The sequence below is a fragment of the Peromyscus eremicus genome, chromosome 4, assembly GCF_949786415.1.
Source record: "Peromyscus eremicus chromosome 4, PerEre_H2_v1, whole genome shotgun sequence".
In the NCBI taxonomy this organism is placed as follows: domain Eukaryota; kingdom Metazoa; phylum Chordata; class Mammalia; order Rodentia; family Cricetidae; genus Peromyscus; species Peromyscus eremicus.
This window is the reverse complement of record NC_081419.1, coordinates 5,432,909-5,460,661: the sequence shown is the minus strand read 5'-3', so window position 1 is coordinate 5,460,661 and position 27,753 is coordinate 5,432,909. Positions and strand designations below refer to the sequence as shown.

Below are 27,753 nucleotides of genomic sequence, written 5' to 3'. Positions count from 1 at the left end.
ACTGAGCACCCCCAGCACCCCCATGTCCTCTTTTCAATGTGCTGAATAAGTCACACATGTTTTTCTGTGGGGCCATGTGTTCAAGCACCCCATCTCTGGCCAGGTGATCCTATCTGTCTCAATGTCACAATTCCCCCGGCACCCCGAGGTCTGGGACCCTCCTCACTGACCCTGCACACTCTGTGTGGTGGGGTCCCCTGACCTCCCGTGTCTCTTCACCATAGATGGACCGTTCATTACCGGTAGGTGCCTTGCTGCAGGCGGAAGTCCAGCTTCTGCCCATCCTTCCACCAGCTCACCAGGGGCTTGGGAGAACCGCTGGCCTCACAGGGCAGTGAGGCCGGGCTGTGAGCAGTCAGGGTCAGGTTGGAGGGGCCAGGGGCGATGGTCGGGGGCTCTGGGGAGAGGTAAGATATTAGAAGATCGGCGTGGGATGGGGATGTGGGGGCTTTCTGTGACTGTGCCCAGAGTAGGAGCTCAGGCTTAGAATACTCACTGCCACACTCAACCCATCCCATGGAGCTCGTGGGGGGCTCTCCAGAGAGGACAACAGGCCTTTATGCTGGATTGTTTGTGCCTTTTGAGACCCTGAACTTAGTGCCTTTCTGACACCCCCATTCTTTGTTTTGTTTTGTTTTTTTTCGATTTTTTCGAGACAGGGTTTCTCTGTGTAGCTTTGTGCCTTTCCTGGATCTTGCTCTGTAGACCAGGCTGGCCTCGAACTCACAAAGATCCGCCCGCCCCTGCCTCCTGAGTGCTGGGATTAAAGGCGTGTACCACCACCGCCCGGCCCCTGACACCCCCATTCTTGAAGGAGGCTGCCAGTGCTTCTCTCCATCAGCCCTGCCTGAGGTCTGTAAGGTGGTAAACTGCCATGGGAGGAGACACTTGACCACAGGCCACAATTCACTGACTTTGAGCTTGTGCTTTGCCATTTACTTAAGGAAGGGTGTATGACACATGTGTCCTCTGGGTACACTGGGTAAAACCTTTCACTCCTGGGTTTCGTGGCTAAAACCTCTTGAGGATCATTGCTTTTGGACCCTGACATCTGGAACAACTCAGAAATAGCAGGACTAGTTCCTGGCAGAAGTGGATGTGGAAGAATGCCTTTCCCTGTTCACCTACCGAAGACTCTGAGGTCTAGGCCTTGCCGGTCAGAGCCAGCGGAGTTGGACGCCATGCAGAGGTAGTGTCCAGCATCCTGTGCCAGGACTGGATGGATCCGCAGTGAGCCCTCAGGGAGAAACTCTAGCCTGGAACGGAAAGAGGGGTTGACATGTAGTTAGGCAGATGGGCTCTTAGAGGGGCTGGACCCCTGACTGCGTCTCCAGCAAGATGCTCCCTTCTGCCCCCGGCTCTCCCTACAAAAGGATTAGAACTCAGTCCTGCACACGAGAGACCAACATAAAGCTACCACACACTACCTGGCGTCAGAGAGCTCAAGAGGGGCTTATCCAGGTGGGAGCAGCCTCACTATTTGGGGAATGGCCCCATTGGCCAGGCAGTACTACGTAATCCCACCCTTAGTCACAGTGGATTGGATAGGGGATGGTCCATCACACAGCCTGGGCCAATGGCATTGCGTGTCTTGGGAATTTGGGTTTGAAAGTCACAGAAGGGCTTGCCCGCTCCACAGGCTGCCTGAGCTGGGAAAGCTGTAAATTTGGGGTGGGGAGAGGGTATCTGCTGTGCTCTCAGAGTTAGGAGAGAGAGAGAGAGAGAGAGAGAGAGAGAGAGAGAGAGAGAGAGAGAGAGAGAGAGAGAGAGAGAGAGACACGAAAAAGAGAGAGTGGGGGAGAGGACACCATATTTAGAGAGAAACAGATTAACAAAGTCAATGGTGTGCCTGTCCTTGTGATCCGAGACCCACCCACACCCATGTAAAGGCACTTTTCTGCTCCAACTGCCCAAGAGAGTTTCTTTCTGTGACTGGCAAAGAGGACCCTAAACTCAAGATCCTCCCGAAGCCCTCCTCTTCTGGCTCTCACCTGGGGCTCCCAGGATCTAGAGGGATGCCATCCTTCCGCCAGCTCATGAGGGGCGTGGGCACACCGTGGGCCTGGCAGGGCAGCAGGGCCGAGCGGTTCCCGGAGACGTTCACAGCGTTCGGTCCTGGCTGGATGGTGGGTGCCGCTGGGGAGGGGCAGAGGGCAGGGCTGGGAGCCTGCGACTCGGAGGGGATGGTGGGGAGGGAGGGGGACACTCACTGTGGATCTCCACGTGAAAAGCCACGCTTGTGCTGCCTGCGGTGTTGCGGGCCGTACAGCTGTAGTCTCCACCGTCCGCCGTGCTCAGCGCCTGCAGCTTGAGGAATCTGCCCTGCTCTGGGAACTGAGTATGGGCATCTGCCTGCAGAACCCCCAGGGTAGGGGAAGAGGCATCTTTATTGGCACTCGGCTATGACCCCTGACCTTGCTTTCATGGATGCAGAACTGAGTCCTGAGTTGGCATCCTCTTGCTGGGAATGCCAGGGGGCAGAAGGGAAGATCTTATTGGAGATACGATCAAGGGTCTAGCCCCCTCAGAGCCCCATCGGCAGGCCTGTACCACAATCTCTCCCTTAGCTTCTGCTTGCTGGTTCCCTGTGGATCAAACCAGTCTTGACCCAAATAAGCACCAGGCCAGGAGGTCTGAGGCACCTATGAGCTTGACAGCCATGGTCTCTGCCCCATCTTAGGCTAGCAGCAGATCTGCAGCAAGAGGAGCCCCAGGAACTTGGAAGGACTGAGCACGGTCATTGAAACTCCCACCCAAAGACCCACAACCCCGTAGTCCACAGCTACAAACGGGGTCCTTGGGAAGGATGGGCACAGACAACTCGTCATAGACTTGGGTCACAAAGCCCTCAGTGTAACCTGGAGGTACCATGGGAAGAACACCAGGTATGAATCCTGGTCTTGCTGCAGTGCCCAGACAGGACATGGAGTGACAATAATCATCAGGTCAGGAGATGTGCCGGAGGCAGACATGGAGAACTATGTCCAGGACAGACCCTCCGCACCCTTCGGAGGCCTCAGAGCTGGCGGAGAAGGGGCCCACCTGAAGGAGGATGCCATCCCGATGCCACTCAATCTCTGGTACTGGCTCCGCTTCCACTGAGCACTCCAGGATCAGCTGCCCGGGAGCCAAGCCAACCACAGAGCGGGGACCCCGGGGCCCAATGACATTTGGAGGGGCTGGGGGATGAGAGAATACGAAAGATGGACTCACCCCTGCAGGGCCTACTGTGCTCTTCCCTTCCCTGTCCCTGTGGCCCCTACCTTGAACCCTGACCCGGAAGCTCTTCTCAACTTCGCCCGCGGGGCTCTCCGCCAGGCAGGTGTACAGCCCAGCATTGTTCACCTGGAAACAGAGCAAGGAGATCAGCTGCCTCTGGGCCCATGTGGCCACCCCTGTGCCACCCCTAGCGGGCAGGTGCCAATACCTGCACGTTCCGCACGCGGAGCACGCGGCCAGCCTGGCTGTCGTTCTCTATTCTCCTCAGGACCTGCCCGTCTTTATGCCAAGTGATGTTGGGTGGCGGGATGCCTCGGGCCTCACACAGGAGTTCCAGGTGGGCACCAGGTGTCAGTGACAGCTCTGACATCTGGCCCGATTCCTCAATGTGGGGGGGATCTGCAAGATGTCCGCCTTGGGTCAGACACTTCTCCCCTCCCTCACCGCCCAGCAGTTCACCGCTGAGGGGCCAAGAAACATCTGGTTATGGGGGAGGGGTGCTGGGTGGTCACTTAAACATGGAAACCACAAGGCCGTGTCCCCAGGACAATTATTTGTACTTTGACACCAACAAGGACTCAGTACACGGGGAAGAGACAGAATGTCTCTAACATGGCCCAACATTGCCTGCTCTTGTGCTATGTCCTGAGGCTGGGTCCCTAGATGCTGGAGGCTCTAGATTTTGCTTTGACACCAAGGTTTGGTTGTGAAAAAATGTTGGAATAGAGCTGAGGAGGACTGTACTTGTCAGCCACAGTAGCTTGGTAGGCAGGGCCAGTGAGGCCTCTCTCTGGAGCCTCACTCAGAGGTGACCCCAAACCTCCAGGGGACTCACCGTCCCTCACCCCCTTTCTGTCAGCCACTGAAGCTGCTGAGAACGGGACACCCACCCATCACTGTCAGCCGGAAGCTCCTCCTGGCCTCCCCGGCCTCGCTGGCTGCTGTGCAGGAGTAGATCCCCGAGTCATCAATTCTCACAGCTTCCAGCTTCAGGCCAGGCCCCTGCTCAAGGCTCTGGGGCAACAAGGGCTCCCCATCTTTCATCCACGACACAAGGGGCAGGGGGCTTCCCCGGGCCTCACACGGAAGGACCACTTCAGAGCCTCGGACAGCCATCACATCATTCTGAAATTCTACTGGTTCCAGGATGGGGGGTACTGAGGGGACAAAAGTGGGGGCAGGGTCCATTTTAATCCACAGCAGGTGACCCTCATCCTGGATCTATGTAAACTGACTGTGGCTACGGGCCTCATGGAGAAGCCCTTTGGAACTCCCATGCTAGGTGAGTCCTCCTCCCCACAGCATCTCCTCCTCTGCCTGATGGAGCTGGGGCCCAGAACCGCTGCTCACTACCATAAATTATGCCCGTCAATGCTTGGCACACTGGAGTGCCTGCTTACTACTTGGGGAATAAATGAACGGACAATAGAAGAAATTAGATTAGAATGCCCCATGGCTCTCTCCAGACACACCCTGATGAGCAGGGGATGGAGATTTTATTCTCATCAGTCACAGCCAATGGTACCGCCTACATCACCCTGTCCCATACCGAGTACCAGCACGGTGAAGTTCCTGTCAGCCACACCAGCTGGGCTTGCAGCCACACAGGTGAAGACGCCTGAGTCTGCCAGCTGCACCTGAGAAATCCTGAACCCCCTCCCCAAAGTGGGAGAAGGTGGGGGGGGAGAGGGAAAGAGGTTGAGTGACAGACAATCCTTCCTATTCTTTCTTTTTTTTTAAAAAAAAATTATTTTTTGTGCATTGGTATTTTTGCCTACATGTTTCTGTGTGAGGGTGTCAGATCTTGGAGTTACAGATAGTTGTGAGCTGCCATGTGGGGGCTGGGAATTGAACCTGGGTCCTCTGGAAGAGCAGTTGGTGCTCTTAACCACTGTGCCATCTCTCCAGCCCCTACCCTTCCTTTTCTTATCTCATCTCTCAAAGGCTAATAATTCTGAAATGGGGACCTTCTAGCCCTGTTCTGTCCCTTTCCTGGTCTCCTAGTGCTCCCTGGGTAAAGCCTCACACTGCCCTTCCCCGAGCCCCACTCCCACCGTCTTCTCCAGTCCTTAGTGCCTTGGCCACACCTGCCTCCCCAATTCTGGAAGCTCACAGTCCCAATGTGGGGACAGACATCCTTCCCATAGACAATCACACTTAGTCCTCAGGAGCCACCTGGGTTGTGCCCAGCTACTGGTCCCACACTTAGCCCCCCTTTCTCCTGATCCCCCAGCTTCTCCTGGCCTGCTCTTGCTACGGACCAGAGAGGATCTTGATGCCAAAGCCAGGTCATTCTCCTCTCCAGGACAGAGGCTTCCCACATCCCCTGCCCCTGCCAAGTCCAAAGGACTTGCCCTAGCCCAAGCAGCCAGGACATGGTGCACATGTGTGGTGGATAGTTGCATCCAGTTGGCTTCCAGAATCTTCCACGTGCTGACAGTCCCTGAAAGTCTATGTCCTCAAGCTCTGAGTAGATAGTGCATCTCTCCCAGCTGCCTGGGAACCTCAATGTCAGGGTAGTCAGATTCAAAATGGAACCCCTTTGGTCAAGCCCAAAGCAGCCAGTTAAGGGAGGGCACTTGTGCATAACTGCCCAATGTGGCTGTCGCCAAAGACTGCCAGACCTTTGAGCACGTGTGAGAAATGCTCCGTGAGTACACCTGCCCAGTAGTGAGTGGTCTGCGCAGCTTCAGGCAGGGGCCACTCTTGTTAAGGACTAAGGGCTAAGGACTGGGGTTTCAGAGTATCTTCATTTGCCTTTAAAAACTTCCCTTTCTGGCCGACAAGGTGACTTAGTGTGTGAGGGTTCTTGCCATGCATCCCTGGTGATCTGAGTGATTCCCAGAACCCGTGGAAAGATGGAAGGAGAGAACCCTCTCATGATAGCAGCCCCCAAGACCCCACCCAGAGCATCTGTCTGTCCCTGTCATCTTCCTGTCCTACAGTCACCTTGGGGGACCCTGGCCTTGCTCTTCCCTCTGGATGCTGTTCCCCATGGAACCCAGGCCTGGCTCCACCTTCTTCCAACTTAGCACCAATGTTACCTCAAGGACGGAGCAGCTGACCATGTGCCCTCTGCTGTCACCACCCATCTCCTTGACAAGCTTCAATTATCTCCAGAGCCCGTGGTGCGGGGACCTCCTATCCCCTCTACCTGGCTCCTGTAGCCGCAAGACTCTCTTGTTTGCTGGTGTCTAGAACCCCCTGCTTTGCTCAGGCCTCTTCCAGGAAGCCCTCCTGGCTTTCTAGCTTGCCAGGCCGAGTCAACACCCCCAGGTGTGTTCTTGGCCTATGCCTTCTCCACTAGGCCATAGGATAAGGCCTCTTTTATTTCTGGGGTTCCATTGGGTGGTGGGGTCTTCTTGGTCTCCCCAGGCACCATAAGCCTGTCTGCGTCTGTACTAATTGTACTTTAATATCCACACAGAAGCATCTGGAGCCCGACTGCCATCAGGGACCAGAGGCAGGACCGCTCACCTACCTGAGGGTGCGGCCAGAGCTGTGGAGGAGGGTGCGCTGAGAGAGAGGAAGGGGCAGGCCATCCTTGAGCCAGCTCACATGGATGGGTGGGGATCCCCGGACAGGGCACATCATGGTCAGCAGCTCTCCAGTCCTGCTCACCACGGTCCCTGTGTCTCCCGCTGGTTGCTCGATGGTGGGAGGAACTGGGGTGGCAGATAAAAAGTGATGAGGGGTTTGGAGGGAAGGCAGCACCCGGCCCTGAGCTTCCCCACCGCCAGCCATTGCGGTTAGGTGCTTGGAGTCTTGGCCACCACCTGAGAGATGGGGTTCACTGTCTGGGGCCCAGATTCACCCATTCTTTCCATGGCCCCCTGTCCGGACACCCTGCTGAGCCTTGGGCTGGGAAGCTTGTGACTCTTATTTGATAACATGGCCCGAAGGCCCAGGGAGCATGCTGAGTAGACGTCACCCGGTCTCGAGTGGAGGTTCCTGACTCTCCCTGCTCATCCCCATGGAGGTGTCCCCACAGAGGCTCCGGGGCGCTGGGGCTCCCTGCCTCTCCTCAGCCTCAGTTCCTCACCCAGGACGTTCACGGTGTGCAGCTTGGCATCCTCCCCGGCTGGGTTGTGGGCCACACAGGTGTAGGCACCTGAGTCTGCTGTCCTTAGGCCCTTCAGCACCAGGGTGCTGCCATCCAGGTAGAACCTGCATGGGGAGGAGTCACTGAGGGCAGGCGCACACAGGTTGGCAGTTCTGGTGCCTTAATTGGCATCCCCTGGCCTTACCGGAGGTGAGGCCCCACGTGCTGATCCAATGGGCCACCGTCCTTCAGCCAGGCTATGTCTGGTGGTGGCTGTCCTTCAGCCTCACAGTCCAGCCGTATCTCCTGTCTCTCTAACACATTGTGTTCTCGTGCCACACCTGAGTTCTGGATCTGGGGAGGCACTGCAACATGAGCTATGGTGAGGTCCTGGCAGCAGCAGGGGCTGCTGGGATACGGCCAACAGGAGGGGGTGTAGGGTGCAAGACATACCTAGAACAGACACCACGAAGTCTTTGCGGGCCTCCGCCTGGGCGTTCTCAGCCACACAAGTGTAGGTGCCAGCCTGGGCTGGCTGCAGGTGACTCAGCTGGAGGCGGCCACCTCGGGAAACCACGCTGTGCGCCATGCTGCTCTCTGTGGAATGGAGGGAAGTCCTTGAGTCCCGTACTCCCTGTACTGATAGGGAAACTGAGGCCCAGTGGGCCAGAGGCACCCCTGTAGATTCCCGCTGGTCTAGTTCCATTTCTTCCTCTGTGGTAAGTTACCCTAACAAAGGCAGCAGAGAGGAGAAAGGGGTTTTATTAGGTCTGCAGTTCCAGGTGACAGTCAGCCATCGAGAGGAGGCCAAGGTGACAGGAACTAGAAGCAGCTGGTGACACTCCCAGCAGAGGAAGAAATGAACTCACTCACGCTCGCCTGTGTCCGGCTCTCTTTCTCTAACTGTATACAAGTCAGGACCCAAAGCCAGGGAATAGGGCCATGCATTCTCTGGCTGGCTTTCTCCACACCAGTAAACACGGGGCAACTCCCGAGAGACATGCCCATAGCCAACAGGATCCAGGGAACCCCACACTGAGACTCTCTCAGTGGTGATCCTAGGCTCTGTCAAGCTGATAATTAAATTAACCATCACAACCACCTTCTTCAACCCACTCTGGCTGTTCCACTTCTTACAACCCCAGTCCCACACAGGCCATCCCTCCCCAGGGTCCCACATCTTCCAGTCCAGGGCCTGCTCTGAGGTCAAGCTTTCCTCACATACAGAAGCATGAAATGTGGCACAAAGACTGTACAGCTGAGGGCTGACAGCTGAAAAGCTCTCTCTGAGTCAGGGAGCTGAGGGTTTGAGGGCAGGGGAGGATGGGAGGGGCAGCCAGGGCCAGGAAGGCTCCTCAGCAGGGGCTGCTGGGACAAAGCTTGAGTAGAAACCAGCAAGCAGACAAGACCATAAGTTGTTCCAGGCAGGGAATAGCATGTGAGAAGAACTAGAGGCATTACAGACAGGATTTGCTGCCAGCCTAACTCAAGGGTCCACTTAGGAGAGACAAACACACACCCCATTGAACCCTGACCACCTACAGGCACCTGTACGCCAAGCTCACGGCAGCCTCACCTCTACAGCCTAAAAGCTGGTTAAGAAACACAGTGCTGCCGGTGGTGCTCGCCTTTAATCCCAGCACTGGGGAGGCAGAGTCAGGCGGATCTCTGTGAGTTCGAGGCCAGCCTGGTCTACAGAGCGAGATCCAGGACAGGCACCAAAACTGCACAGAGAAACCCTGTCTCAAAAAAAAAAAAAAAAAAGAAAAAGAAAAAAGAAAAAGAAAAAAGAAAAGAAACACAATGCTACATGTTCACGCCTTTAATGCTGCTCTTTGGAGGCAGAAGCAGACCAATCTCTGTGAGTTTAAGGCCTGCCTTGTCCTACACAGCAAGTTCCAAACCAGCCAGGGCTACATAGCCATATGAAGTATTATATAAAGGAATAACGAAAAATAATTAAATGCATTTCTGAAAAAATAATACTGATCCAGGCCGGCCAGTAAGCTTTCGGAGTCTCAGGGTAAAGGGGAACAAGGCAGATGCAGAAGGTCACAGGGGACATGACACCATCAGAACGAAGTGTCCGGAAGAGGCATCTCACAGAGACTGACAGCAGACTGCTGTGGCCAGCCGTGGGGCAGGAAGTTGCGGGGACTGGGGAGTGATGGCTGCTGGCAATGGGGATTCCTTATCAGGCAGTGTAGACTTTCTAAGATTAATTGTGGCAGTGGTTCCACTCTGTGGATACACTAAAGAGCCTTGAATGATACTCTCTAGATGGGAGGACTGTATAAGATGTAAATTATAGCCCGATAAAGCTGTTGAGGAGCAGGGAGAGTAATTCATATGAACGGGGAGACACATTGCCCAGCCACACAACCCAAGGTTCCCACAGCTGTCACTAATCCCTCAGAGCTCCTCTGTCAGGACCTTCTCCCTCTTATGGAGCTGTACTAGAGGGATCCACGGGCCTGAGGCCAGCCTGAGGGCTGCTGACCTCACCAGGCACTGGCAGGGGGCAGTGGTGCCCGGCACGGGGGAGCACCTTAGGAGTTACCAGCTGACAGTCTAGTGTCCACAGACTGACCTAGCAAGTGAGGTCAAGGGCAAGGAAGGGAGCTTAGACAGGATGACCCATGGCCAGGCAGGGGCAGCGCTGACCCTCAGGAGGGGGGGCAGCTCAGGAGTCAAGGCTAGACCCAAGCTCGGGCAAGCCTGGCCTGAAGAGCTTCCAGACCAGAAGACTCCATGCTAGAGTGGCTCCTGATAATGGATTTTAGCGGCCAATAAAAAACACTGAAAGGCAAATGGGGGTGGGGCTTCTACCACACTGCCAGCCTTTGCTGGGGGTGGGGGGAGGGAGAGAGGGAGGGAGGGAGGGAGAAAGAGAGAGAGAGAGAGAGAGAGAGAGAGAGAGAGAGAGAGAGAGAGAGAGTCATTATGCAGCCCAGGCTAGCTTGAGAACTTGGGATCTGTGGGGTTTGGATGAGGAATGTCCCTCACAGGCTCAAGTATTTGAACACCTGCTCCCCAGTTGATGGTGGTGTTGGGGAGGTTACTAGCAGCAATCGCTGTTGGGGGGGGTGTCTTTGAGAGTTCCTAGCCTTATGCTGCTCCCAGATCACTCTCTCTGCTTCCTGTTTGCACTTAAGATGAGGTCTCTCGGCTTCCTGCTCCTAGCACCATGCCTGCAGCTTGCTGTGCTTCCTCTGCCTTGATGGACTTGCCCTCCGGAACCATCAGCTAGAGTAAACCCTCTCTTCCTTCCGGCTCAGCCTCCCCAGTGCCGGGGCGGCAAGCATGAACCACCACAGCCACCTGATTTGTGACAAGAACGTTAATAACCGGCAACTTCCCGGCCTTCCGTTGTTGCTGCGTTGAAGTGAAGACATGTTTTGCACTCAGATGGCAAGCAGGACATGCATACTCACCCACGGGCATTCTGTCCTTCAGCCAAGTGACAGTAGGAGCTGGGATCCCTGACACATCACAGGCCAGGACTAGGGGCCGCCCAGCTACCTGGCTCACTGTCTCCGTCTCCGGTCTCTCAAATGTTGGGGGCACTGTGGGAAAGAAGGCAGGTTTCTGCACTCTTCCCTGCTCCCCAGTTTCTGCCTCTCAGGCAGATTAGGGTTTTTGTTTTACACTCTGGTATTGATGGAGGTGGGAACTGCTTTATTCACAGACGGGACTAGAAACCACAGCTGACTATTTCAAAGTATCTACAAAGCAGAGCCCCCAGAAGATCCACTCAGCCTGAAGACGGTAAATACACAGCTCACAGACCAACAGTCCTTCTAAGCATCCGATCTCTTAGATTTCCCTCACCTCAGTGCCTAGCTGCTGGGCACATGCCCAGTGCCTAATCTATACAGCAGTTGGTGCCTACAGTGTGCCCAGTGGGAAGGCTCTGCTTTTGTGTGATACTGGGCAGGCAGAGCAACAGAATTACACCACTAAGTCCTTCAAAGAATATCACAGGAAGAGTCCTATGTTTTTTTGTTTTGTTTTGTTTTGTTTTTGAGAAAAGGTTCCATGTAGCCCAGTGTGGTCATGAAATAGCCATGTACCTAAGGATGTAGCTTACATAACTTTAACTCCTGATTCCCTGCTCCCACTTCCCTCCCAAATAGTAGGGTTACAGGCACACACCGGGCCCTGATTTATTTATATTATTATTATCTGAGCTATTTCCCCATCTCCATCTTGGTTTTTAAAATTCCAAATCTTGGCAATAGGCCCTCTTCCTGCCATTGATCTTATCCCTGACGCCCTGGGAGCTCCTGGGGTGACAGACGAGGGTAGGAGCTGACAAGGCGGGACAGGGACAGAGCAGTGGTTCCAAGAATGTCCCTGCTGGAGGCCAGGAATGCCAGGAGAGAGTCCTGGCTCCTCCTGACCGCTCACCACTACCTGGAAGCTATGCGTGAGGACATAACCAAACAGAGAAAGGGCAGGGTGAGTTCACCCCTCCCTGGGTCTCATCCACAGTCCTTTAAAAAGTGCCCGTACTGGCACCCCAGTGGCACCCTGTTTCCTGGGATAAACTCTTACTGCACAGGAGCTTGGAATCCTCTGTCTGTCTCTCTGTTTCTCTCACCTGTGAATGTAAAATCAACTCTAAAACGCATCCTCTGGAGTCTGAATTTCGTTCTCCGAATTCATGAGATAAGAACCCTAAAGCTACCGGTCTGAGTGGCTTCAGTGGCCATCAGGTTTTCCAGCTCCCTCCCCAAGATAAGCTCCCGAGAGCCCAGAGGCTCTGTTCTTACAATATGGGGGTCCAGGCTGGGCCTTACCTTGGATGGTGAGGACGAAGGTCCGGGTGGCCTCTCCAGCTGTGTTGCTGACTTTACAGCTGTACACTCCCTTATCTGATGCCTGGTGTGTGGGGCAGAGATTCCCAGGATAGAGTGGCCTTGTCTGGGAAGCTTTAAGGAGGTAGGTTCCTCCCCCCTGCCCCCCCCCCCCCGCCACGCCTGCCCGCCTCTCTCAGATCCTTAGGAAGTGGAGACCCTGGAGATGAGGAGAGCAGACTTGGCCCAATATGCCCTGGTCTGCCCTTTGCTGTGGGGCTGGAGCTGGGTCAGAAGGTAGGAGACCAGAGGGGATGTTCAGGGGAGAGATACATATTCACTCAACAAACACTTGAGAGCCTGACCTGCACCGGTATGGAAGGGCTCTGTTCAAGGTCACTGTGAGGCAGGCCTGAGCTGGGGCTGGAGTGCAGGCCTTTCCCAGGTCACTTGCAGGGGGTTGTGCATCTACTTGGGTCAAGGAGATGATACCCCCCACATCTTCCCACATACCTCCCACCTCCTTCCCCAGGCCTCTAGGGTCAGAAGTGCTTGTCCACGTCCAGATTGCCCACGGCCACTGACCTGTGAGTCCAAGATTTCCAGCTTTTGTCCACCTTGTAGACCCTGAATCCGCTGCCCCAGGGCTAGGGGCTGCTGGTCCTTGAACCAGGCCACAGCTGGCTCTGGGAGTGAGTCTGTCTCACAGCTCAGGATGGCTTTGTCCCCTGCTCTGACCACAGTGGCCTCCTGGGGGCCTCCAGAAGCCCGTTTAAAGCTGGGAGGAACTAAGGGCAGGAAAGCCCAGTGAGGCCCGATGGCCTTGCCCACATAGCCCCAATACCACCACAGGTAAATGGCCCAGGGAGGCCCATGGACCTGACCCAGGGTTGCTGGAGGAAGCGAACCCAGGCTAGCCTACCAGAGCCTGCTGGTGGCCATTGGTGCTTAGATGGTAAGAAAGATGCTGATAGGTGTTTGTTTGTTTGTTTGTTTGTTTGTTTTTAATCTCCTGACTAGACACTGCCCCTCCACGGTGGTCCCTCAGCCCCTGGCACTCATGTAGGCATCCACACCCAGCTGTGAGCCCTCAGGGCCTGGCACAGCTATGCATTTCCAAGTGAATGAACCTGTCCCAGAACTGAAAAGAACCTTCCAGAGAGCCCTGGCTGCTGGCACTGCAGACTGGCTTTCCCTCAGGGAATTCTAAAGACCGAAAGTGCTGTCATAGAATACCAGCCAAGGTGTAGCAGGAGTCTTAACAGTTCTTATTAATAAAATCAAACCTGCGGATCTTGGACCTTCCTGGCCTAGCTCTTAGGGTTCGCCACTGCTCTACCCCCTCGACTTGACCACCACTGAATCTCACTGTGAGCCAGACAGTAGGTCAAGGGCTGCATTTCCCTTCCTCTCATCTTCATATGGATTGTCACCTTACTGACAGGACATCTGGGGGCTCAGAGATGGGGAGACACTCAGCCCAAGGTCACAGAGCAAGCCTGTGCACGGCTGCATCAAACCCTGGTGTATCCGACTCTAAAGACTACAATTTAATTGCCATGAGACTGTGCTTCTTAAACAGGATCCCTTGAGGAGGACAAGGGTCCCCCGGGGGCTCATGGGAAGAGCAGATGGCACAGGTGGAACAGGACATACCCAAAACGGTGAGCTGTACTGTCTTCCAGTCTCGGCCTGCAGCATTGAGGGCCTCACATAGGTATGTACCGGAGTCAGCTGGCTGTGCCCGTGTGAGCCGCAGTGTGTGGGTGCCTGCGGGACAATGGTCCCTGCACCAGCAGCCCCAGGGCCCTGGGCCACTCTCAGTCCCTAATCCTCCCACATGGACAGTCCTGTCCCAGGTTTGGGACAACACCTTAGACTCCCCACCAGAGCCTTGAGCTGGGCACAAAGCTTCAGTTTACCAACCAGGAAGGAGGAAAACCTCTTGTCCCAGGGAGAGAGGCTGGCCATCCTTGTACCACGTGACCTCAGGGCTTGGGTGAGCGTGGACTTCGCAGGGGAGGGAGACACTGCTGTTGAGGGTGGTGGTGAGCTGGTCGGTGTGCCAGCCTGAGATTTGTGGTGGGACTGGATGAAGGCAGAAATGAGAGCTTACACTGGGAGCACAGACCCGGGGTGAGGGTGGGAGAGACACACCAAGGAACCGGCCTGAGCTCCCAGAGCCACCCCGGGGTGTCTCCACATAGCCCTTGGAGGGCAAGTTTTACTAGTCAGAGCTACTTTGCAAAGAGCACAGAGTGGCTTGATCAGAGGTGTACGGCCATTCTCCCAAAGCTACACAGCTGTCAGTGCAGCACCCAGACAGCTGTTTGTGACTTTGGGGACTCAGCATTGTCCCATCCAACCTCAGGGACACAGCTGTCCCCACATCTGGGCTAATGGCGACATAGAGGTCAACAGCAGACTTGGGGTGATAAGACCCCCTCACCTGGGTTATCCCTTGGAGTAATTTTACAATTGTAAAGCTAGGCCAACTCCTTCTGCTGGAAGAAGTCCTTTAGACACATGTCAAGTGCACAGTGAGTGCTCATTAATGATGCTGTGAGGCCTTGGAAGAACACCACCCCCCTCCAAAGCTGAGGCCTCAGAAGAACATCTCCCCAAAGCTGAGGCCTCGGAAGAACACCCTCTCCCAAAGCTGAGGCCTCAGAAGAACATCTCCCCAAAAGCTGCTCCCGGCCACTTGAGGTTGGTCCAAATGTGGCTGAAGTCTCCCAAATGTTCTCTGTCCTGGGATGTGGCTGGGGCCAGGTTGGGGTCCCTGAACTCTGAGTGTAGGTGCTCGGATACCCTCGGGGAGAGACAAGGAATGCACAGAGGTCCCTCTCTGCCATCTCACCTTGGACCTTGAGGGTAAAGAGTTTCTCTGCAGAACCTGCCTGGTTCTCTGCCACACACATGTAGCTGGCGGCATCAGTTACCTCCGCAGTGGAAACCTGAGGGTACAGAAACCGGTGCTGAGGCCAAGGCTGACAGCTCTGAATGGATCCAGAGGCTCCCTGGCTCATCCCCACACTGCCATGAGCATCCTTATCTCCCCATAGCAGACATGTGGGCCACAGGTGCTCACAGTGACCGGGAGCGGTCCCTCTGAGGCCTGTCATGGGCTCTGTGTTTTGGGAAGGGAGACTAGTGTTGGTTGGCTGTCTGTAGCTAAGTGGACAAGAAGGCCATGTGGGGGCGGTGCTGGTCTCTGCAGGGGCCATGCAGCTATGGCGTATGTCTAGCTCCTGGTGGTCAAGGACTGCAAGGGGTTACCGCCCCAGGCCTGGGCTGGTTCTGGGTGTGGCACATGTGCTCCTTCTTTGGCAGGAGTGACTGATACTTATGAACACTAGACAGCCCTACATGACCAGCTGGGCTCCTCACAGATGCCATTTGCTGTGCAGAATACATCCCCATGCTCTAATGGGCCTTTGTAGGCCCAGATGACACTGTCCCTTGCTTCCCGGAGCCTTTACCCCGAGAGGGGTCTGTTCCTACCTGCAAGACTTGTCCCTCCTCCAGGACCTGCAGCCGTGGGCTGGGGGACACAGGCAGCCCATTCTGGAGCCATGAAAGAGTGGGTGTTGGGATCCCCAGAGCTGGGCACCGTAGGCTGACGGCACTGCTTGCGTTCACAGTCACTTCCTCTACCAGCTCCTGCGTGTCCCCCAGGATCACCGGAGGTGCTGGGTGGGAGGGGAGAACGAGAAGTGCTTTAGGTATTGGGCTGGAGCTGAACATGGTGGAAATGAGGGAGACTTTGGGTACCAGATGCTTGCCAGGGTCCTTGTGCCTCCCTCACTACATCTCTCAGGCCCAGAAGCAGCTAAGAATTCTGGGCTTTGGAGAGGTTATAGTTTGTTCAAAGTCACACAGTGAGAAAGTGACCATCTTGGACTTGAAAGCTGCTTTTGCCTGGCTTCAGACACCAATCTTGCAATCCTATTACAGACCTCCTGAGCACAGAGGAATCGAACCCCCCACCCCCCAGGGACCTTCAGAAGGAGGCCTCTCCGGGACCAGAGCCTCCCTGTCCCTCCTGGACGGAGCCACTCACTCAGCACCAGGAGTTGGTAGTGCAGCCAGTCCTCGCCCACCTCATTGGAAGCCTTGCATGAGTACCTGCCTGCGTCCTCTGCCTGCACCAGGGACAGCTGCAGGATTCGGCCTCCTGCAGGGACACAGGACAGGGGCCTGAGCTCAGGGACAAGGGCCCTGACTCCAGAGCAAGGGAGCTGTTTCTCCTCTGGAGGGCCCAAGTCGCCATCATCCCTTGCCTCATCTGGGACGTGAGATTCAGTCCACCCAGATCATAGGTCAATGGGGGATCAAGTCCACGTGCAGCTAATGACCTGCTGCCTGCCAGGTCTCAGGTGCAGGCTCTATAATGTGAGAGCTGTTGGTAGCCCATCTCACAGATGGGGAAAATGAAGTCCCCAGCAGGGTTAGCAAGAGGGTGTAGTTGGCTGTTTGGGCAAATGCAAGAGGAAGTGTTCTCAGAGGCAGGGGTAGCTTCTAGGGCAATGGCAGCTGGGAGCAAGGGAGGAGTTGCCTGGGACCCTTGGTGACCAGGAGGCAACCAAGAACAGAACCTGGTCTCTACCTAGGGTCACTGTGTGCTAAGGATTCCAGGTGAGGAGTCACCAGCCAAGGCTGTGGGTGGCTTGACCATGCCAGAAATAAGGTCTCCTGACATGCAAAGCTTTGGAGGGGAGGCCAAGGCCACAGGGGGGTTCAGGTGAGAGCTGGGATTCATTTGTGACAAGGATCTACATTCAGCTTAACTTGTGACCACATCTTTAACATGCTCAGGGTTGGTAGCCAGGGTTTAGAGGTCAGCAGTGGGGTTGGAGGTCAATGCTAACATGTGGGCCAATCAGTGGCTGGGGTCAGAGATTAACTGATGACTGGGATCAGTTTGTGTTTGGGGTCTGCATTAAGGATCTCCTCCTGACCGAGTCTAGAGTAACAGGATGTGAGCCTAGGGTCTCATGCTGAGGTCAGAAGCAGAGTAGGGATCAGTCCAGGAACTTCCACCTTGGAAAACCAGCCTCACATGCATGGTATCTCCCCGAGACCTAAGGGTTCCTTTCTCCGCAAGGGCCAAGTTCAAAGCCTGGGACAACTGTTCATCAGAGACTGTCATAACTGTCCTCCTGGCCCCCACCCAGCCCCAGTGCTGGTCTGGACCTGGCAGGCACCATGCAGATGCTAAGCCAGGAGACTGCCCATCCCCCTTGGTGCAGTCAGTGGGGCCTGAAGAACAGTAGCATAGTGGGCCCATAGCGGGAGCAGGGCAGGCCAAGGGAAGCCAGGCGACCTTTACCCTCTGTTTGCAAATACCAGCGAAGGTCTAGAGTCGTCACACATACCACCCGAGCTCACTCTGCAGGCACCTTGCACGTCTGGCCTACCTTGTAGAACCGAGACCCCATCTGCAGCTGACAGTGGCTGACCCTCCCTGTACCAGGTAAGCTCGGGTGGTGGGACAGCGTTGGTGTCACAGTACAGGTAGGCTGGGTTGTTCTCCACGACCTCCCGGTATTCTGTCACCCTGCCCTGGGCTTCTTCCTCGTAGGGCAGCAGTTCAAAGCCTGCATCGACATCGCCCACCTTCTGGAACATGGGGGGCACTGCATGGAGGGGGACAGCCATTAGGAATATAAGAAAGGGTTAAAGCTGCTCACTGCTGTTGCCAACCAGCCTGGGAGGCACTGCCACCCCCTGCCACACGAGCTACACCCTGCAGGCAGGTCAGGGCATTTCTTCTCTTCACGCCCCCAGGGGCTGCCTATGAAGCCGCCTTGTAAGCTTTAGGAAAAGCCCCATGCTCTGTGGAGGGCACATCTAGCTGGCCTCAGAGAATCCTGGTGGATGGGTGTGGTGGTCACACTTGTCATCCCAGAGCTTAGGAGGCTGAGGCAAGAGCGTCACAAACGTCAGCCCAGCCTGGGCTACAGTAAGACTGGCTCAGAAGAACAAAATGAAATAAGATCAGATGACTTCGTGACACTTCTTGCAGGGCTCCAGGCAGCTGCCAAGCCTTAGCCCACATTTGCTTGTGGGTTTACAGAGGCACAGACCCGAAAGCTCCCCTCCCCCCAGGTCACCCGCTTTAGTCACATCTCCAGTATCTTCTCTCTTTTTCTTTCCTTGAGACAGGGTCTCACTATGTAGCCCAGGCTAGCCTCAAACTCATGGAGATCCACCTGCCTCTGCCTTGAGATGCTGGGATTAAAGGCATGCACCACGATGCCTGGCTTAGAACACCTGTATTTTGCAAAGGATGAAACCAAGGCCCAGAGCGGGGCCAGTGACATCTCCAGGTCACGCAATCCAGTAGTGAGTGACAGGCCAGGGTGAGGCAGCTGAGGGCCAGAGGAGGCTGAGGAGAAAGTGTGCTCTCTTATCAATCACTGCAGAGCACTGTGTGGTAAAATCCGTCCTTCCTTTGTCTGACTTGGTCTCCTGCTTCCTTTCCTGACTCCCTTCTCAACTCCAGCCTCCCTCCAGCCTCCAGGTCTCCCTCCCCACCTCTCCCCAGCCTCCTCCCAGCCTCCCTCCCAGCCTCCAGGTCTCCCTCCCAGCCTCCCTCCCAGCCTCCAGGTCTCCCTCCCAGCCTCCTCCCAGCCTCCCTCCCAGCCTCCAGGTCTCCCTCCCAGGCTCCCTCCAGCCTCCCTCCCAGCCTCCAGGTCTCCCTCCCAGGCTCCCTCCAGCCTCCCTCCCAGCCTCCAGGTCTCCCCACCTCTCCCTAGCCTCCCTCCCAGCCTCTAGGTCTCCCTCCCCACCTCTTCCCAGCCCCTTGGCCCCTTTCCAGCTCCCCTTTCTCCCTGCCTCCTTCCCTGCCTGCCTCCTGGCCACTTAATCCTGATTTGAGGCAGGAACCCCATCTTCCGAAACTCATCCCTTAAGCAGGAAGACAGAACTGCTCTGCCTCTGAGGTGCTGAGACAGATAGTCAATGCAGAATGCCCATGTGGGCCTCCTTGCCCTAAGCTAGTGCAGAGCTCCTGATGCCCTGCCAATATTGACGCCATGGGTCACAGCCTTCTACCTGGAACCAGCATCCTGTCTAGGGCCCGCTGGTTGCTATCACCCAGCCCACCCTACAGTGACACGCACCTTGGATGAGAACATTGAAGTCTTGGTCATCCTCGCCAGCCACATTGGTGGCCACACACAGATATCGGCCAGAGTCAGAGACCTGTGTGGGTTGGATCTGGAGCAGCCGTCCCTCCCCCAGGACATGGAGCCGCTGACTGGGGGTCACAGGCTGGGGGAGGATAGAGAAAGACTTAGATAAAAATCGAGATCATTTGTTTATTTGTTTTGAGATAAGGTCTCATGTAGCCCAGGCTGGCCTCCAATTCTCTATGTAGCCAAGGATGACCTTGAACTCTTGATCCTTCTGCCTCAGCTTCCTAAGTGCTGAGATTACAAGCATGTGCCACTGCACACCCTAATCTCTCTCCTCCGTCCATCCATCCATCCATCCATCCATCTATCGTTTTTTTTTCAAGACAGGGTTTCTCTGTGTAGCCCTGGCTGTCCTAGATCTCACTCTGTAGACCAGGCTGGCCTCCCAAGTGCTGGGACTAAAGGTGTGCGCCACCACTGCTTAGCAACCTACTCTATATTTTAATAAATAAAAGTCAGACCATAATAGAAAGTGATGGATGGGACCACCCAGTGACTTTGTCAAGCCAAACCTGTATGACCTCGAAAGTGAAAAAGAAGCGAAGGGGTGGACAGAGTCACTTAAGGTTGAAAGTGTTTGTTTTGTTTTAAATTAAAAACTGAAGGGTGAGCAGGGCCAGCTCTGCGGCTAGGTGCCTTCAGGGCTCTTCTTTCTGCAAAGATCTGAACAGGGCTAGTGAGAGCCAAAGGTGAGTGTCTAAGGCTGTCTGGGGTCCTGCACTCACCCTTCCGTCCTTGTACCAGCTGATGGCGGGCGGGGGCACGGCCCAGCATTCACACTCCAGGGTTAGGGTGCTGTTGACTTTAGTCCTCACTTCCTTCACACTGACCTCCCCCAAAGGGTCGTCTTTAGAGATGGAAGGGGGAACTGAAAAGCCACAGGATGTGTGAGGAGCAGACCTGGGGAGGGGCCGAGACCCCGACCCACTGGCCCTAGGGGTGGTTCCCTAATGACAAGGCTGGTAGAATAGGATTCTTCTGGAAGGGAACCCATCTGTACCCACTTAGGGTTAGAGAGGGTGAAGGGACAGGGGTTATGAAGCAGAGGATCCCTGGGATGGCCTCTAGAGGCCTTCTTGGGGCCTAGGTGTCAAACTGAGGGACCCCAGGTTGTATCTCCACACCAGAAGTAGCAACAGGAAGCCAGGACTGGAGGTGTGTTGGGATCAACATGACCAAAGTCTTAACACTATCCCTTCCTTTTACCATTACCAAGGCAAGAACGGGAAATGACTGACTCCCCACCACCCCACCCCCAGCTGCCTGTGACTCTCAGGAAAAAATAGACACAGGAAGGTGCCCTAGGTCTCAAGTGTGGCCAGGACTTCTCTGCCTGTCCAGCCGATGTCCCAGGGGTGGTAGGGGCTCACTGAGGACTTCCACATGGTAGTTCTTTGTGGCTTCCCCCAGCTCATTGGTGACCACACAGGTGTACTGGCCGGCATCTTCCTTCTGAGCGTTCAGAATCTGTAGTCCATGGGTACCTGCTTGGGGAGCCATGGCCAGAGTTACCCCCAAACAGGGCTTTACCATAGACATGAGCTCAGACTGACCCAGCCTGGGGACAGGCCATCATATGCCTTCCCAAAGCCCACCCCAGGGGCATCACCTGGGAGGAGCTGAATGTTCTTAGAGGCCTTGAAGGGTACCCCATCCTTTATCCAGGTGATATTGGGGGATGGAAAGGCCAGTGCCTCACAGATCAGGGAGATAGGATTGTTGATGGTTACAGTCACTTCCTCGTTGGCATTCTCGGGCACTCCCAGGATGGTGGGAACCACTGTGAGGGGGCAGCAGGGAGGCCCTGGTTAACAAGTCTAGATCGGGCCCAAGGACCCTGACCAGGACAGCTGGGCCCTCAGGCTGATCCTTGGTGTTGCAGTTGTGTGATGATGATGGGAAGTGGAGCTCAGGGCAGCCAATCCCTCCTCCACTACAGAGCTCCAACTGCAGGGCAAATTGACATCCAGTCTCTCCGGTGCCCTCAATGTTGACCTCACTACTTATTCAACCTAAACCTTCTTGATTCTGCTGAGGAGGAGGGGACTTTTTGGCTAACTGCTTCCTAGATTCGAAGCTTCATTTTCCTGCTTCTGCAGGGGGTACTCTTACAGTCTGGGCATGAATTGTCACAGGAAGGGCTGTGCTGAAAGCCTGGTCCCCAGCTAGGGTTGCTATGGAGATCTGACATCTGGCTGCTCTTCTGTTTATGTTTGCTGTCACCCTTGGAGTAGCAAAAGCTACTGTGGGAACCCGGGTGGCCTGGTGGGGGGGGGCGGGGGGGGGCACAGCACTCACCCAGCACGTTGAGCTGCGTGTGTTTGGTCTTCTCCCCCGCCGCATTGGCAGCGATACAAGAGTAGTGGCCGGCACTGGACAGATTGGCCTGGGAGACCCACAGGAAGCTCCCATCTGGGGACATCTCATAGGGGTCTCCAACAACCAGGGACTGGCCATCTTTGAACCATGTGATCTTTGGTGGTGGGTGACCTATACGAAGAGGAGACAGATCCTTCAGCAAGCTCAAACCAGATGGGCTCAGGGGTTAGAGGTGGCTCTGGTCAGCACAGATGTGGAGTTTCCATCTCCATTCTGTATGCACAGCAGAACAGCCTGGCCCTATCTTCTGGAATTCAGCTGCCTTACAGAGATGGCTTGATATAGACAGGCAAGATACATTCATCCATCTACTCTTCCATCCATCTATCTGTCTTCCTATCTTACTACTCACTCACGTATGGATTCTTCTGTCCATCTATCCATAATCCACCCATCTATCCATCCATCTTCCTACCCACTTAAGGCACACTTATTAATTCACCTATCCATCCATTCACCCATCTCCTCATTCATTCTTTCATCCACTCATCCACTCATCCATCCATCCCCTACCCACACACTAGCCACTCATCTACCACCCATTCGTCTACTCATCCATCATCTTTATTTAAAAATCCATCTACCTATCCCCCCCACTCATTCACCACCCTTCTCTTTATCTAGGCTCATATCCACCCACCCTCCAGCCCTCAAGCATCGGAGGGAGCCTAGTCTTCCAGGCAGAGGGGGAGCCATGGACTCAAGAGTCTGGGTCTGGGTCCTAGAGGAGCTCAGACATTACAGATCATTATGGTCCCGTGTGGTTAGTGCAGGGCAGGAAGTCCTGGTGTACTGAGACCTGGGAAGCAGCCAGACAAAGAGGCCCCATGGAAGGTTCTGGCAGGTGACTGCCCTCAGCCAGGAGCAGAGCAAGCAGTAAGGCTCACCAATGGGGCTGATGCAGAGAGCAGAAGTGTAGAGACCCTTGGTGGGTCACCTCGGGGTCAGGGATTGGCTAAGCCAGGCTCACCACCCTCACCTGTGACATTGCACAGCAGCTGGGCAGTCTGTCCCTCGGGCACCTTGATCACCTCCTCCAAGTCTTCGTTTTCAATACTGGGAGGAACTAGCAGGAGGAATGTAGACAGTTTCCAATGGGCAGGAAAGCTAAGTTTCCTGTGCCTCAGTTTCCCCATTTTCCCCATGCCTGCTCCTATTCAGAAGTCAGTCTAATAAATTGCTACTGGGAAGACTCTGGACAGAGATGTCAGTGTGGTGTTGAGAATGTTTGCTCCCCCCACTTTGGGTTAATCCTTACTGTTTCTGGAAAACATCAGCGCAGCTTCAGTATAGAGGGTGTGTGTGTGTGTGTGTGTGTGTGTGTGTGTGTGTGTGTGTGTGTGGTGTGTATGTATGTGTGTACACGTGTATGGTATGTGTATGTATGGTGTGTGTTGCATATGTATGTGTGGTGTGTGTGATTTCTGGTGTGTGGTGTGTGTGTGTGGTATATGTGAATACTGTGTGAGTATGTGGTGCATTCACATGTACATGGGTGTATATGTGCACATGGGGGCCAAAGGTAAACCTCAAGCATCATTCCTCAGGGAGCATTCACCTTTAAAAAAACAAACCCCCCAAATTCCGGGTCTCTGGCCCAGAATTTGCTAAGCAGGCTGGGCTGGCCAGCCAGTGAACTCAAGAGATCCTCCTAGTTCCATGCCTAAGTGTTGGGATTCTGAGAGAGTGCCACCACACCCAGATTGTTTCTCCTTTACTTGGGATCTAGGGATCAAACTCAGGCCCTCACACTTCCACAGCAAGTTGATTGAGCATCTCCCTGCCCCCAGAGTGCAGGTTCTGAGGAAGCAAAGAAAACAGGGCCCCGCCTCCTCCCGCAGGAAGAGGCTTCCTATGCTCCTAAGAACATAGAGCTGTATCTTACCCAGGACCTCTACACTGAAGTTCCTCTGTGCCTCTCCAGCCTCGTTGCTGGCCAGGCATGAGTAGAGCCCTCTGTCCTGCTCCCGGGCCACAGTCATCTTCAGCATCCAGCCACCTGGGGAAGGAAGGGAAGGTATGGGATCGGCAGCCTCTCAGCTCATGATGTCAAGCACTGGTATACAACCATCTGCCTCCCAAGGTCCCATTCCTCTAGAAGGGAACCTGAGCCCTTGAGAGTAAACAAAGGATAGAGCACAATATCAGAATAAAATTGAGGACCTGTTATGGCAAGAAGGACCTGACATGCTGGCTCTTGGTGGCTCTGGGCTAGAGCTAAGAGGCAACAGTGAGCTACATAGTTCTGGTTTATTTCAGGTGTTCATTTTGTTCCAAGAGCCCCCCTCCTTCCCCCCAAAAAGGCTTCTTCTCCCAGGGACCTTTGAAGCAGAGCTATTTCTTCACAGAGAAATCACAGATCTTGTAAGACCCACCTGGGGCAGATAACACACACATATCATCACCACTATTCCTACACTCATGGCAGACATTACTAATTGATTGCCAGTCCCCTTTGTGCTTGGCCTAGTTCCAGTTTCTGTGTTCCTGTCTATACAATGCATCTGGTGACCTCTTCCAAGTGGGAAATGTGTTTGCAATCCCACAATTGATGGGTCACTGAGGCTTGGCAGCTCAGGGTCAGAGGTCATAGGAATCTAACAGACTGATCTGGAAACACACCTGGCTTGGTGCCTTACCTGCCAAGAGGTAGGTGTCCTCTCCAGGGATGATGGGCTGTCCCTCCCGAAACCACTGGACTGTCGGGGGCGGGACCCCTGCAGCTTCACAGAGCAGTGTCAAGGAGCCATGCAAGGTAGCAGTGACATTAGTCGATGAGTCCGAGTCTCCAGTGAGTTGAGGAGGTACTAGACCAGACAGAACTGCATTCAGAGGGTAGACAGAACTCCTGTCCATTCCACTCTGTCTGCCCAAGGACTCGAAGCCCCACTTGTGAACTGGGAGGGATCAAGGACTGGGAGGGTCCCAGCTGCTTCCATCAAAGGAGTGATATCCACACGGGGACTAATGTGGCCACAAGTGGGCTTTGGGATCAGGCAGGAACCTCAGGCCTCAGTTTCCCCACCCTTTCAGAAGAATATAAACAGTCTTTTCTTCTTCTTCTTCTTCTTCTTCTTCTTCTTCTTCTTCTTCTTCTTCTTCTTCTTCTTCTTCTTCTTCTTCTTCTTCTTCTTTTTCTTCTTCTTCCTCTTTCTCTTCCTCTTCCTCTTCCTCTTCCTCTTCTTCTGACAGTGTCTTATGTATCCCAGACTGGTCTCCAACTTGCTATGTAGCCAAGGAAGATCTTGAATCCCTCACTTTCCTGCCTCTACCCCTCAAATGCTGGGATGACAGGGGTGTACCACAATGCCTGGTTTATTTCATTCTGGTCATGGAACCCAGGACTTTGTTGGTAGAATGCTAAAATACTCTTCCAACTGAGCTATACCTGGCCAAATGCACAAAATTCCCTCTTCCAGCACCCATTATGGGGCCGGAGCTGAGCAGAGTGGAATGCCTACCAAGGTGAGCCCACACCCACCCTCCGATCTGTGCTCTGGGTGAAGTGGCAATGCTGTCTTTCTGGAAGGATCTTCCACCTTCTACCTCTGGGGTGACGAGGCATGGAAAGCTTAGAACCCCAGAAGTGGGGCCTGATGAGAGGCACCTTCCCAACCCACCATGCTCACCCCTTTCCCAGCCTTCTCCGGGACCACACCCTGCCTCCACCTGAAATAGATTCGGGTACACAGCAGGAGTGGTAATGGGCTCCAGGACCCCTCTCTTCCTATACACCCAGCAGCCACCCAACTCCCACTTAGTCTTTCAGCTGCAGCCCCAGGGCCACCTCCTCCAGGCAGGTATCTTGATTCTTCTATAATGTATGTGGTCTCTCCAGCTTTCCTACCCCAGATCCTCCAAGAACATCCCACCAGCCACATAGAACATGGATTACCAGGAACAGGATGAGAAAAGGCCAACATGTGAGGGAAGGGAGGGGGAAGGAGTCAGGAGGGAAGGGAGGACATGGGTGTTTTGAGAACAGCACTCAGGAGGACCCTATTGGCCACGGTCCCCAGCGGCAGCCCTCATCAGAGCCCAGATTGAAGAAGCCCCAATGTCTACAGCATGGCTCTAGGGCTGTGCCTGAGACTGCCTGACCTTACTCTCTCCAGCCCAGCCCAGCCAGCGGCTCCATCCTCCCCACAGGCCATCAGTCCTCACCCAGAACGGACAGCGTGAACCTCTTCTCGGCACGCCCAGCTGTGTTCTCAGCCACGCAGCTGTAGCTACCGGCATGGGAGGCCTGGGCCTGTTCCACGTGTAGGCTGTGGTTCTGATTCTGAAGCCACAGGCCAGGTTCCATCTGGACAGGTTGACCATTCCTCTCCCACGTCACCACTGGCAGGGGCTTCCCTGTGGCATTACAGTCTAGGGTGGTGTTTCCACCCTGGATCACGGAGGCTGCTGTGAGCGGTTCCTGAGGGCCGGTGATCTGAGGAGGAACTGAGGTAGGGAGGAAGACTTTCAGTGGAGTTAGTTAGGGCCGCCTGATAGCAGGATGACTGGGGTTAGGGCCTCAGTGGACACAGCCATTTAGGCCTATGTTCTTCCTTGCACTACAAGCTGTGTGTGACCTTGGCCTGTTCACGTCACCTCTCTGAGCCTTTCCATCCCTGTGGCAGCGTGACAGCTGTATCCATCAGTGACCTCTCAGGCACACTGGGGATCGGGGTGGGCTGCTCCCCGGGGAATAGACTCAGCCATTCCTGGGCTGTGTGGTTTCAGTCTCACAGACTGGAGTGTCTCTCGTTACCCACGCTGGCTTTGAACTTGTATACCTTCTGCCTCAGCCTCTCAAATAGGGACTACGGCGGCCAGTGCCTTTCTGGGATTCGTTTTCTACCCCTTCTGGTGTGTCACGTAGCTTAGGCTGGCCTTGAACTCACTATGTGACTGAGGACATTGAACTGACCTTCCTGCATCTTTTCCCAAGTGTTAAGATTACATGCTAGACAAGCACTCTGTCAACTCAGCAAAGTCCTCAGTCCCGTCAGCGTGGTTTTTACAAGGCCAGGATATTTCATTCCCCGCCCCCACGTTCTGTGTATGTGTGTGTGTGTGTGTGTGTGTGTGTGTGTGTGTGTGTGCCTGTAGTGTGTTCGCTTATGTATGTCCACATGTGTGTACATGTGGAAGTCTGAGGTCTGCATACGGAATCATCCTCAGTTCTTCCACTTTATTCATTGAAGCAGGGTCTCTCAATCAAACCCAGAGCTCACCGATATAGCTAGTTTTAACAGCCCACTCGCTCTGGCGACCCCCTCTCTGCCTTCCAAGGCAAGGACCCAGGTAGACTGCCACGCCCACCTGCTACGTACATGGGCTCTGGGATGCAAACTATGGTTCTCACGCTTGCATAGCAAGCGCTTCAACCAACAAGCCTTCTCTCCAGCAGGATTCCTGTCACGAGCATGGGCTCCATAGGGGCTTTGTGCACACTCATGTTCAACCATGTCAGGGTACGCTTTCTCCTGCTAGACCGCGGAGCACACAGGGGCCTGCTGTCCCATGTGCACAAGCTGGGAGCTGAGAACCTGGGCTGGAAGCCTTGCTGTTCCCACCCCTTTGTGGCCTAGACGTCAGCTCTTTCCCTTCAGCTGGACATGCTTCCCAGCTCTGGCAGGGCTTACCCAGAACCTCCAGCTGCTGCTCCTGGCTGCTGGTCCCCGCTGTGTTGCTGCACTCACAGACGTATGTCCCCTCCTGGGCCGACTGGGCCTGTCCCAGGTACAGCAACCTTCCTACTGCCAACACCTGCCCCAGGCCATCCCTCTCCCCAGGCAGGGGCTGACCTGGGACAGTGAGAAAAGGGTTCTGGTCCAGGGACCTGAGGTCCTTACATGAGGAAAAGTGGTCCTCCCAACCGCTAGCTCCAGGCACCCTCATAATGACACCTCCTCCAGGAAGCCTTCCCTGGATCCTGGCATCTCTCTGAGCCACCATACTCCCAACTTTGGACTTCTGAGCATGACCTGCCCTGTGTCACTAGAGGTAAAACCAAACCCTTCACAATGACCCCAGTTCAGTCCCCACCACTCTGTGGACCATTTCCCACTGTGTCCTTCTGGCTGACTCTGCCGCAGCCCTACTGAACACTTCTGCTGTCCCA

The 27,753-nt window shown here is 54.8% G+C and overlaps 1 protein-coding gene across 1 annotated transcript in view; it reads right to left on the bottom strand.

Moving 5' to 3' along the window:
* The window catches only part of Hmcn2 (hemicentin 2), a 155,104-nt gene that overhangs the window by 35,949 nt on the left and 91,402 nt on the right, over positions 1-27,753 (bottom strand). Inside the window, exons 44-75 of the mRNA XM_059260027.1 lie at positions 27,275-27,436; positions 25,806-26,087; positions 24,281-24,448; positions 23,527-23,640; positions 22,621-22,707; positions 21,561-21,752; positions 20,872-21,042; positions 20,633-20,746; positions 19,988-20,130; positions 19,188-19,338; positions 17,481-17,699; positions 16,124-16,237; positions 15,565-15,752; positions 14,921-15,017; positions 13,987-14,148; positions 13,717-13,830; positions 12,646-12,848; positions 12,064-12,145; positions 10,696-10,827; positions 7,715-7,858; positions 7,467-7,626; positions 7,262-7,386; positions 6,701-6,884; positions 4,769-4,866; positions 4,110-4,376; positions 3,428-3,618; positions 3,264-3,345; positions 3,043-3,179; positions 2,211-2,352; positions 1,992-2,136; positions 1,129-1,256; positions 241-397 (exon numbers count right to left, since the gene is read on the bottom strand). Coding sequence (XP_059116010.1) covers positions 241-397; positions 1,129-1,256; positions 1,992-2,136; positions 2,211-2,352; positions 3,043-3,179; positions 3,264-3,345; positions 3,428-3,618; positions 4,110-4,376; positions 4,769-4,866; positions 6,701-6,884; positions 7,262-7,386; positions 7,467-7,626; positions 7,715-7,858; positions 10,696-10,827; positions 12,064-12,145; positions 12,646-12,848; positions 13,717-13,830; positions 13,987-14,148; positions 14,921-15,017; positions 15,565-15,752; positions 16,124-16,237; positions 17,481-17,699; positions 19,188-19,338; positions 19,988-20,130; positions 20,633-20,746; positions 20,872-21,042; positions 21,561-21,752; positions 22,621-22,707; positions 23,527-23,640; positions 24,281-24,448; positions 25,806-26,087; positions 27,275-27,436 — 4,855 coding nt within the window. The remainder of the gene's footprint in view (positions 1-240; positions 398-1,128; positions 1,257-1,991; positions 2,137-2,210; positions 2,353-3,042; positions 3,180-3,263; positions 3,346-3,427; positions 3,619-4,109; positions 4,377-4,768; positions 4,867-6,700; positions 6,885-7,261; positions 7,387-7,466; positions 7,627-7,714; positions 7,859-10,695; positions 10,828-12,063; positions 12,146-12,645; positions 12,849-13,716; positions 13,831-13,986; positions 14,149-14,920; positions 15,018-15,564; positions 15,753-16,123; positions 16,238-17,480; positions 17,700-19,187; positions 19,339-19,987; positions 20,131-20,632; positions 20,747-20,871; positions 21,043-21,560; positions 21,753-22,620; positions 22,708-23,526; positions 23,641-24,280; positions 24,449-25,805; positions 26,088-27,274; positions 27,437-27,753) is intronic.